The following is a 12,281-nucleotide window of genomic DNA, read 5'->3' as shown; positions in this document are numbered from 1 at the left end:
GTAAGAGTGACTGCAAATCAATACAAAGTTGTTCTGAGTGACTTTCTGACTTTCATCCTATGAGGAAACATTTCTATCCTGATGGGTCTCTTCCAGGATGACAAGGTCCCGGAATGGTTTGATGAAAATGATGAGTCAAATGACATGACCTTCACAGTCACAGCTCTCAACCCAGTTTAACACCTACAGGAGGTTCTGGATCGGCAGCTTTGACAGCGCTCTCCACAACTATCATCAAAACACTAAATGAGGGAGGATTTTCTAACAGAATCGTGTTGCATCCCTCCAGTAGAGTCCCAGAGACTTGGAGAATTAACGTAAAGGAACAATGATGCACATGGTGAGTCATTGCCTCACTGAGACACTTAGTGTTTTTTTTTTTTCCTTTAATTTGTCGCCCATCTGCACGTGTGAATAACTCATTGGCTGCTGCTGTTCATTGCATCTATGGGAACCATATTCCTTAAAGAGAGCAACATCTCCTAATGCATGTGTCTCCATCAGGACGGTGATACCTGTTTTGCAAATTAACTCTTCAATTGTTAAAAGTTCCAGTAATACTTGTGTAACATAATATTTGAGACGTAACTACTCAACATAATAATTACTGAGTTGTTTTCTGCTGCTTAAATTTGTTTACAGTTTTCGGGTTTTCTGCTGGAATACTTGTTGACTATCCCCTCAAACTAGAACTCATAAATGCTACAACATTTGTTTAGAAGCTCTAATAGTTGCCAAAGGGGGTGTTACTGAGCTGTGACCAAACATTTGGTTCAGGCCCTTTTGCTTTTTTGTAATTTTGAAACTATAAAAGATTAAAATAAAACAATACACTTTGCTTTAAGTATTAAATAAGTGTGCTATTTTAAACTTTATGCCCTTTGGAAATCAGGTTGTTTATAAGCCTTTTCATCTTCTGCTACAGGAGGCTTGGCTTTATCATTTGTGACGACTTTTCCAGGGAACAAACAGAGTGACCGATAGAGGCACGACATAAAACATGATCCAGGCCATGTGGGCAGATGTTTTGGTGAGATGCGACATTATAGATTATCCATGTTATAAACAACACATGCTTTCAGTTGATTTGGAGATTGTGACTCAACATTAGGCCAAACAAGCACGGTGTGGAGCAATAACACGACATAAATAAATAAATAGATACATTCAAAAGACAGGACATCAAAGACCCCTGAACATCATCTTTATTGTCATGACCTAAATTCCCAAACTGTCAAACAAACAAGTAATGCAGAGAGAAGCTGAAATCCACCAAATCAAACATCAGAATTACTGCGTTTACCCACAACTTTAAGAAATTATTTTAACTTGAGGTTCATTTCTCAAGACTGAACACCCCCATTATTTCACCAAGGAACCGAAAAGTACCTTCATAAAAACAAACTCTGCTTTAGCAGAAAGAAAAAAAAAATCAAACACAGCAGTTTTGGTCAGTTGCTGGCAATGTAACAAAGTCTTGCATTTTGTGCTTTTTTTCCTATTAACTGAGGTTGCAGAAGGCACATGTGCATCGTTCAGTTCATGGAATTGCGCTTTAAGCTTTGCTTAGTGTATCTCTGATAAAATAAGACTGTGCAAGTGTACATACAACACATGAAGCTCCCTCTGAGCCACTTCAAGTCCCAAAACTGTAACTTTCAGGGAACGTCTAATCCCCATAAAACTGGCAGTGTAAAACCAAAGCCATTTTTATGATTATCTGCTATGTATGGTACATGAAGACAAGAAATGTGTTTTGTTTCTGAGATATTTTAAGGTTTGTAGTGAATTATGGATAAACATATACGCCAATGCCATATTTGGAGTGTAAACATCAGGAATATTATGGCCCATAGATTTGAAAGCATGCTATTATGTCGCCCTCATTAGTGCCTCTCATGTGTTAACTTCACCCATGAAGCCATTTAAAAACTGTCACTGCTCTTCTGAAAGTACAGTGTTTCCTCTACATCCACCTTCACAGCAGAGTCCTGCACTGGGTTTACACCGCCACGGCTGTCTGGAGAGTCTTCCCCTGCTGCTGAAAAACATCCTAGAGGAAACACTGAGCATTAGAGAACCCTAAAAGACTACTTTAGAAGGTCCCGTGTATAGTTTAAGGGAATCTTTTGGAAGAAATGGAATCACTGTTATCATCTGCTGCCACACTGGTGCTGCTGATTTACTAATACTCTTAATAACTGCTGTAATCAGTAATTTAGTCAGTCATATTACAAACTGAGTACACTTGACAATTATCCTATGTTGCTATTGTTATTTTAAGTCACAGACATTGCTACGGTATGGCAACACTATTTTGGTTAATCATGGCTCGCTTTAACAATTATTTGCTGACAACAGGTGATTAAGCGTCACACAACACTTTGTCATGGTGTCCCGACAATGCTCTGTTTGCCAACACAGCGCTGCCTGCCTCCTCTGCTCGCTACAGTATTACACAGTAAGAGGCTCCACCAGGCACTACAGCTAATCTACAATATCTGAACTGTGCATTATCTAAGAAAATGTTATCAAACTGTGACTCCGTCGATAGATCCTAAATTTTAAACGACACGGATGAGATTGGGAAATTGTTTTGCTTTCATGAGCCCTTATATCTAAAGATGGAGTGGGTCCTCGAACACCGAGTCTGCCATTTTGCACTGCTACTGCATCAGTTCTCCTACATGTTCAGAAGGAGAAGATGAGGCAAGGGATTGGTTTCAATCTGCAACCTTAATGCTAGACGTCACTAAATCCTACAAACTGCACCTCTAACCATCTGGATGAAAAAATATTCAGTCTGCTGCAACGTTAAAAAAGTTTTTTTCCAATTAACTTCCCCAAATGTCAAATCAATAAACCAACAAAGATGGCAGCCGTACGGGAAATACGTTTTTAAAAAAATGTACATCTTAAAACAGACAATATATCTTCATCCAGATGGTAAAAGAGGATTCTGGAATGACAGCAAGTGATCTGGGTTTTATCAACAGGTGATTATTGTTCAGAGAAACAGATGGTTACCGCTGCAGCTTCAATGTGACTTTCATGTTAACACAAGTGAGGCACAAACCGGGCCTAGCAGTTGTGATGCTGTCGACCTACGGGCCTTGGTGCTTCATCGCTTTCATACTCATCATTATAGTTTTCGTATTTGCATCCACAGCAGTATGTACAATGTAGTGCGTTTGTTTTGAGGCACAGAGGTCACGAGGCATTCAACCTGGCAACCACACACTGTTCCCACTAATGCCACAGAGCCTATTCAGTGCAACAATAAACAAGCCACACACACTGGCCTGTTAAAGCAGCCTGGGCTCCACCACCTGTTCAAGTCCCTCCCTCCTGCCCTGTCAATCAGAGCACGTTGGGGAGGTAAAGCGAACACAGCAGCATGTTCTGTCCCAGAGCCGGAAAGCGCCTGAATGCCTCCCAGGCGTCTGAGAAAATGTTGTATTTGAGAAAGACGCGGTGCTCGAGGCTCGTGGGCAGGCTGACGTCTCGGCTCATGATGTAGATGCCGTCGTTGTGCAGCGTGCACGTCAGGTTCAGGCCCGACTTTGACGTGTTCTCCTTCAGCTGGATCCACTCCCCCGTAGTGACGTTGTAGGACTGTACCGTCAGAACGTCCTCTGTCTGGCTGGGACGTCTCTGCCGCCGGCCCGCCTCCAGCTCGTGGGTGTAGCCGCCCACCAGGTAGATGGTGTCCTCCACCGAGAGCATCTGCTGCTTGCGGATGTGGGCCGAGCAGGACCGAAAGACCGTCCAGTTGTCAGAGGTGGGGCAGTAGCGGAGAACATTTGTGTTCCGGTCTGTCGGACATGCAGAAAACACATTGAACTCAAAAAGGAAACATTAAAAGGACTAATTTTATGACTTAATTTGGGCTCCATATAACCATTACTGTTACTGAAGAATTTGCACATTATTAAAATGTGAGAAAACAGTGGAAACTTCCACAATCATGAGATGTATTCAAGATGTTTACTGAATTTAAACAACACTCAAAAACCCAAATATATTTAGTTTGCCACCATATGTACCAAACAAAATGATAGATTCCTTGCATTTGAGAAAGAGGAACCAGTAAATGTTTACATTCTTTGCCCAGAAAGTGATTAAAACAATGATTAAAATATTAACGTTGCAGACTAACTATGTGTTAATTAACTAATTGATTTATTGACTAATTCTATTAGCTCTACTGTTAACGACATGTAAAATATGGAAGCAATGGCCACTGCATATGCTGTGTGCACCCACCAAAGCAAAAGCCATTATAAGTGAAGTTATATATAGATACTATAGGACAGCGTGTCCTGGTTCTGAACATAACAGACAAATATGTGGACTGACTGGTGTAGTGACGAATACCCATTAAAAATAAAGAGTTACAGGATTATAAAAGGACGAGACACTCTCTCAGTTCTGGAGTGAGACAGCTTCTGTGTTCAAATGTGTTACTAAATAGAATTTCAAAGTCAGTAAAACAAGATTTAAATGTCAGTTCTGCTTTTTGTTAACTTTATGTAAATGTTTGTTGTCTTTGGGAAATTCCGCATGTTTTTTTTTGTTTTTTTAATTTCATTTAGAGCACAAGTTTGCAGCCTTTTTGTCTTGTAACACCCTAAAATCAGAGATTCACAGCTCTGTGGAGCCTCGTGTTCCTTTAGCTTTCAGCAGTGAAGACTTTATGACCTTCTTCATTGATAAAGTTTTGAATATTACACAAAAAATGATTAAGATGTCTTTAGGTGCAGCAGCTCTGGATGCATCCATAGGACCAGATTTATACTTGGACTGCTTCTCTGCTGTAAATCTCTCAGAGCTCACATTGATAGTAAATCCTTCTAAACCAACGACATGTCTGTTAGACCCAATCCCAACTAGACTGTTCAAGGAAACCTTTCCCCTAACTAGTACTGCAGTATTAAATATTATCAACTTCTCTATATTAACAGGCTATGTACTGCAGGCTTTTGAAGTAGCCTATAAACATATAAAACTCTCAATGACCAGCTCCATTTTACCTTAAAGACCTTATCGTACCGTATCATCCTAACAGAGTTCTTCGCTCTCAGACTGCAGGTCTGCTTGTGGTTCCCAGAGTTTCCAGCAGTAGAATGGGAGGCAGAGCCTTCAGTTATCAGCTCCTCTCTTATGGAATCAGCTCCCAGTTTGGGTCTGTGCGGCAGACACCCTCTCTTCTTTTAAGGTTAGGCTTAAAACTTTCCTCTTTATGAAAAGCTTATAGTTAGGGGTGCTCAGGATCACCTGAACTGTCCCTTGGTTATGCTGCTATAGCTTTAGACTGCCGGGGGATTCCCATGATGTACTGAGCTCCTCTTTCTTCCTTCCATACAGTTATACATCACCATTACATGTCACTAACTCTGTGTTTCCCACGAGGTCCTGTGCTTGTTCTCTCTGCAGACGTCTCTGACCTCCAGCCGCTGGCCTCACTGACCCCTAAAATACTTATATTCACATTTATTGCTCCGTTCTATTGCTTGCTCTCTATCTGCTATCCTGTTTTCCCCACACCCCCCATCCCCATTCTCACCCAACCGGTCGAGGCAGATGGTCGCCTTTACTAAGCCTGGTTCTGTCTGAGTTGAATCAAAATGAAGTAATGTCTCTTTGTGACATTCGGTTACATTCCTCGGTATGGATAAAAGAGTGAGTTCTTCTCTTTGCATTGTTTCAACTGAAAGTTTTCCCTGACCTCAAAAAAAACAAACAAGGAAAAGTCAGAAACTCACATACTTCTGCACACAAACAAAAACAATGACGGCGTTTGAGCTGCCAGTTGTGGTTTGGTAACCCGCTTGTGTTTGCTCGGAAGTGACTCGACAAAATAGTTTAGCAGACCATAGCCAGGAGCAGTCACCTGGATGAGATACAGTGAAGTGCAGGAAAAGAGAACAAGACACTCATCGAGGTCACCATATATTCTCAGTGCTGCTGTTGGTTAGGTAACACAGTGGCATCAAAGCACAGATAACTCATTCTAAAGACAGCATTTGTCCTCAGGCAATGACACTTCCGACTGTTTGCAGGGTGCAGGGGAAAGTGGCCATTATTGTTTCCAACTGAGCCAAATTATTTGGGGAAAATATTATTATATATTATTCAGCTCTAGTTTTTAAGTATACTTATTTACAGCTTTGTAAACAATATTAATGATATTAATTATTATTGGAAGCTGGTTAAGCAGTAAGTCTCACACTGTATCCCTCTTTGTTCAGGATAAAGACGGCTGTCCTCTCATCATCTCACAATTTTCTTCTTTTAAGCATTGTTGAGTGATAATTTACTTTGGATTATATGTTGACTTTACAGCCTATGGACAAACTAATGGTAAATAATGTTTTCAGGGATCTCGTGTGAATTTAGAAATGTTTACAGTTTCAATCCGTCATATTTTTAAACATCATTTATTGCATGTATTGATTTATCATAAGACTGTTTTCATGTATTTCAGAAGATGCTGTAATTATTTAACCACTACGATATAATTCTAACTAAATTATCAGTGTTGAAGGCCTGTCGTGTAGAATTTGCAAATAAAAAAAACACAGGTAGTCTAATAATTATTTTCAAAGCTGTATATTGTTTGTAATTGTGTATATGTGGTTGTTTATAATCTATATATGTTGCTGTTTATTGTGTAGTTGTGTACTGGTGAAATGTTAACTTCCTTGAATCCAATCATGGAGCTCCTGTAAACTCACCTCTTGCAGTGTATCCACCCATGACATAGATCACACCCTGACACTCACAGGCTGAGAACTCAGCCAGCGGGTCGGGCATCGAGGACACACAGGTCCACCAGTCCTGCTCCGGGCTGTAACACTCCACCGTGCCCAGACACTGGCCTCCTACAGCGTACAGCTTCCCTTGTACCGCCAGCAGCTTGAAGTTGGACCTGCATGAGAGGACACAGTGAGCCAAACATGACAACAACAAACCACTGACACTCAGCTGACCTGTGAGATGAAAACAGTCTCTTTTGTGTCACCTCTTCTGGTTGAGCGGAGCCACCTGGTTCCACTCGTTCCTGCAGGGGTTGTAGCAGTGCACAGCGGAGATCTCCTGACTCGTCATCCTGTACCCACCGACTATGAACAGGTAGTTATCGAGGACAGCTGATCCATACCCTCTGACGTTGATCATATCTGGAGGCAGGTTGTTTGCGAGGGGCTTCCAGCGTTGCTCCACCTCTCCATACCTCAGCATGGACCAGGGCTCGTCCTGATCGGGGACATCCAGGGACAGGCAGGTGAAGTCTCCGATGGCCACCAGGGTGGCAGTGCCTTTCATGCGCATCTCCCTGACTTGGTCTCTGACAGCTGAGGGCAGGCTGCTGAAGTCAGGTCGCCTCAGCATGGGGTGGAAGTAGCAGCTCATGTACTTGAGACAAGCATTACGCAGATCATGAGTCCCGTACACCTCAGACAGGCTGTACAGCTCCACGCAGTTGTCCAGCCGGATCTCCGAGGTGAGGAGCTTGAGGATGGAGGTGACCTGTAAGAAGGAAGCGGTCTCGATCAGGTCCTCCAGAGTCTCGTTGACTACCTGGACTTTGGAGGTGTTGATGAACTCCAGGACCAGCTCCAGACCGGGGACGCTGAGCCCCTGCAGCTGCACCGAGTCCTCCGTGGACTCCCTCATCCCGGAGCTGTACAGAGCGCGGAAGTAGTCGCTCTTCTCTATCAGCTTCTTCTTATTCACCTCGTAGATCTTGTCATCCATGACGATGGCAATAATCTGGTCAGATGACATGGTGAGGCCAGCAGTGTTTTTGTATTTCAGGCTGAGTTTTGTTTTTGCTTGCCCTTTGTCAGCCTGCTGAGCGAGTCACCGTTTACATTTCACCGGCGAGGGAGCTCCGTGGCCGGTCTATATATGGTAATGTTCAGCCCATAGATCGCCATGGAGCGGCTTTCTCCAGCCGGGGAAGCTAACCAGCGGCTAGCTACAGGACAGCTGCAGCGGCTACTGGATAAACTAGCCGAAAGAGCCTTTTCCTCGGGTTAACATTCCTCGACAGTCCGATAAGACGCAGCTCCGCTTAGTAAAGACCTTCTCTAAACGGTGCGGGTTGTTTCTGACAGTGGCAGTAACATTTCCCATGGCATTTTATTGGCGTTTTGCGGGTCGAAGCCGAGCTGTCAAACGTTAACTGTTTTGATTCTGCATCAAACGTCATGGCCCGGTTTCTTCTTCGTGGGTGTTTTTATGTGGCGCTGCTGTGAGCTGCTGCCCCTGCTGGCCGATGTTCGAACAGCGCCTCATCATTAAATAACATACATCTGTGTAGATTCTGGTAATCTGAAGAGCCTCAGGAAAAAGCAACTGGACTTCTCTTTATGGTTCTTCAATATATTTCACCACTTATCCAAGAGGCTTCTTCATTAATTTTACTGACTGATGGGGAGTTGTAGATATTTAGTGTCACCCTTAAAAAAAACCCTGATCGCCAGCCTCAAGGTGTTAATTGTGGGGGAGATCTCAAGACAACATTCTACGATCATAGATGAAGCAATTTGATAAAATATAGTTCAGCAGACTGTAACCCACATGAAAATGACTACCTAAAAATTCATGAAAATATTTCATATGTTATGCACAAGTTAACAGTTCATTTGAAAAAATTTGTAGGATCTGCAAAGAATTAAATATGTTGAACATTTCATTCATTTACAAATAAATACATAAGGGGATAACATAAGTGTTCAATACATTAACAAGATAATATGAGTTTTCTTTTGCACTGTGCAATCAGACACAAATGGTCAGACTGAGTCATTTATTATTTTATTATATGTATATTTGAGTCGTTATTATTTGCAACACTTTACAGCAGTTGACAAGCGTTTGGTGGTAATGTTCTGAGGTTCTCAGGATATCATGTCTTCCACACCAGTAAGATCTTTATATCGTTTGTGACCGGGAAGACCACTTCTAATAGTGATGTTGGGATTGAGCTTAAAGTTGTGCACAACTAAAAAGCTGCAGCAAAAACTTTATTCTGGTCAGATTCTATTTTATTTTTTAGGGGAAATTGAATTGAAATAAATGTATTCATTTTTTTGTAAATGTATTTGCTTTTGGAAACACTGAAATAGTAATTTGGTACAACAAAATAATTAATCTGTCTGTGTATTATTCTCTGTGTGAAGTCACTCATTTTCTGCGGCCTAGGACTAATTAGTTGCTCTATGTAAATACATAGTCTCCACCTTCGAACCAGGACATCACTAACTAACTGTGATGATCCCAGACCTTGAGATTTATTTTTGCAGTTTTGTATACTATAATTGGAGCAGTCCCCTGGATGGCACACAGGATGCTGAGTGCAGGAAAAGAGAGACACTCATCCAGGCCACCATATATATTCACTTAATGATAAGACTCTTCAGCTGTTTACATGGTGTTGGGAAAGGATTTTTAACTGGGATTTTTTGGGGCAGATATTTGGTTTAATTTCTCCATGACAATCATTACTGTCTGCGATCAAAACTGCTGAAGTGTACCACATGATTTCATATTTCATAGAGCCATCACTTTGCAGTTGCCAGTCGAACATGTAACGGCAGTGAGAGTGGAAATATATCTACTGCTGTTCTACATTTAATGGCAAAATCTGACAGGTGACAAATTGTGATTAACCAAAGGCAGTGGTGTACATCATTCAAGAAAAAAACAAAAACAAAGAGCAGGTCAGTGCAATATAATACAATGCCTCCCTCTAGTGGTCAAATATAAGTACAAACAAGTGAAACAACAAATACAGGCATATTTTTCATTTTTAGACATCACTTTGTAGGCTGGAAAAACAGAGCAAACTATTAACTTACCTATTTTACACATTTAATTCATTTTCTTAGTGGAATAGCTGTGTAGCACTAAACTTTTAAACTGGTGTTATGTCAAAGTACATGTATATTTAAAGGCTGAAGAGTTTACCTTCAAGCATCTCTTCCAATAAGAGTTTGAATTCAGTGAGTATAATAGGTAAGGTGATAGTTCACTCTGTTTGTTGTCTAAAAAGGTATTTCAGCTTTAGAGGAGGAAAATTATACGTAAAAATACAAATAAAATATACAAAAAATTTCAAGTTTGAACAGTCGGAGCAAAACCACTTTATAACTTCTTAACTTTTATACATGAGGTAGCAGGTAAAAAGATTAACACTAAAAGATCAAACACATAAAATCTCACAGTTAATGTAATAACATCGTATGCAAATGAACACACACAACAGTAAAAATACAGAACATTAGAACACAGGCAAATACAAGCATAGTCTGTTACTGTGTTACACGTGTTTGGAGCTGTTTCACCTGTGCTTCAAGGCTAGTCCCTCTGTCACTGTGGTCAGAGAGACTGATTTCCATTTCTGTTATTCGGTGACCAAAGTCTTCCACCGTGATTCGAACCGCATTTGAAGTTGCATGGATTGGGGAGATATGGGACAGAGTGGAGAAATGGAGTTGAACTTGGTTCTCATGTAGCTTGCCTTATCCAAGTTGTCACATGCCCTTAGAATTGACTTTTGCCGCTATGTTCTATCCCAGAAGGTAAGGGTACCCACGCTGCATGACTTCTCAGATTGGTAGGAATTTGAAGTCCAGGTGCATGAAAGTGAAGCAGAAATGACTGGTGTAATCGAGAGATCGGCAGAGAAAGCGCTACCAAGATAAACCTACAAACTCAAAGTCGTCTACTGTCCTACTAAACACCGGTCCTCCATCTGTAGTTGCTCCACATCTAGTTATTCCCAGTCCCACAGAGCCTGGCACTATCCATGAGAAAAACAAAACATACTGTCCTTACTGCAGCAATAACCAACACTACCTGAATCAGTGCATTAATCAGTAACCTCACCAAAGAGCACAAGGAAGCATGGATCCATAGCAACAGGAAATGCTGGAGATGTGGTAGAAACCACCAAGCTGCACAGTGTACGCTGAAAGTGCTAAATGCAAAGCATGCAGTCGAAGACATGTGGAAGCTCTCCATGATCTAAAGAAGATGCTAGCCCTTCTAGCTCATCAGGTGAAGTCCTGTATGTCGACAGACCAACTGCTTCCAGATAGTCCTCCTGCTAGACTGCAGGTAGTCAAACCTCCTTTCTTTTCTTGTGGAGTAGATTGTTTTGGCCCATTTCTGGTAAAAAAAAAAAAAAAAAAAATTAGAAGAAGAAATGAGAAAAGATGGGGTGTTCTTTTTTTCTTAATGCACTCCTTTTCCTTTCCCTCTGCCTTGGAATATTAATTTGGTGATTTGTGGGTCAAAAGAAATTACGATTTTTTTTTAAGTTAAAAGCCATTACTGTTAACACACCTGCTTTAAAGTAGAATCTGAGCATTTAAATGTAATTGAAAGGACACTCACACATAACAAATAACATCTAAAACACTCCTACTTTTCACCCAAATTTGTAGTTCGATGATTTTGACTTGCAAATGCAGTCAAGTCATACACGGCACTTCTCAAATTTCTTGTATGATCTCACACTGGTTCAGTTTACAGAAAGACCTCCAGCATTCTTTGGTTTTTACACTCCCAAATAAACATGAAACTCGTGAAGGACATAACACTCTCAATTAAACTAATGAGTGTCACATGCAGAACATGCAGTGCTCTTTGTAGGAACATGCAGTCGGTTGTAGGTCTCATCACACAGTGCAGAGTTTGTAACGATCCAAAAACTGATGTGATGCAGTCTTGTGTTTGCAGATCTGTTTTTGTGTTCAGCAGTCTGTTCCCATTTTAAATTTGATTAGGTTTTAATCTCAGTGACCCATAGCTGAGGGGAGATTATAGAGGACAGCTTCAAAAATGTTGCAGATGCATTATTATATCCTCATGCTGTTCATTTTTTTCACTCCTATTGTCTTCCTCATTTTGTTGCGTACGGTCATTGTTGTCTGGTTTGGCATCGCTCAGAATCAGAAAATCTTCTCTAATGTTGAACACTGAAATCAGCGGATACCAAAGGATTCTACAGGAAGAATGTGATTGTATGTTTGGATGTGCAAACAAGCCTTTATATATATTGAAAACCCCTAATTTGCACACATTTCCAGACTAAAAATGTAAATGTTAATCTAATGTTTTGTTTCATTTATTAGAAGCAAAGGTTTTACAGAGGGGAATTTGGATCTTTGTTTTTAACACTTACTTGTAAATCAGACAATACCATCAACAGCCAGGGGGAAAAAAGGCCTTTTTGGGATGTTTTTAAGAATAAAATGTTGGATAAATCA

At 40.9% G+C, this 12,281-nt stretch overlaps 1 protein-coding gene across 1 annotated transcript; it reads right to left on the bottom strand.

Moving 5' to 3' along the window:
• Positions 1-1,187: 1,187 nt before the first annotated feature.
• On the bottom strand, positions 1,188-8,204 carry klhl42 (kelch-like family, member 42). Its single transcript, XM_008280870.1, has 3 exons — positions 7,025-8,204; positions 6,738-6,931; positions 1,188-3,815 (listed from the first exon to the last, which is right to left on the bottom strand). Exons 1-3 carry the CDS (start codon positions 7,786-7,788, stop codon positions 3,361-3,363), a joined length of 1,413 nt encoding a protein of 470 aa, XP_008279092.1. The 5' UTR covers positions 7,789-8,204; the 3' UTR covers positions 1,188-3,360.
• Positions 8,205-12,281: the final 4,077 nt, after the last annotated feature.

This window comes from Stegastes partitus, unplaced genomic scaffold (genome assembly GCF_000690725.1).
Source record: "Stegastes partitus isolate 25-593 unplaced genomic scaffold, Stegastes_partitus-1.0.2 Scaffold212, whole genome shotgun sequence".
NCBI classification, from domain to species: Eukaryota; Metazoa; Chordata; class Actinopteri; family Pomacentridae; genus Stegastes; species Stegastes partitus.
The sequence above is the reverse complement of the archived record's forward strand: the minus strand, read 5'-3'. Positions and strand labels throughout refer to the sequence as shown.

Bases quoted from the DNA above. Each gene is read 5' to 3' on its own strand.
- klhl42 (XM_008280870.1), bottom strand. From the start codon at position 7,788: ATGTCATCTGACCAGATTATTGCCATCGTCATGGATGACAAGATCTAC. The intron at 6,932-7,024 runs GTGACACAAAAG...CCTCTCATGCAG, and splicing joins GCTCCGCTCAACCAGAAGAG to GTCCAACTTCAAGCTGCTGG. The intron at 3,816-6,737 runs GTGAGTTTACAG...CATGTCCGACAG, and splicing joins GGGTGGATACACTGCAAGAG to ACCGGAACACAAATGTTCTC.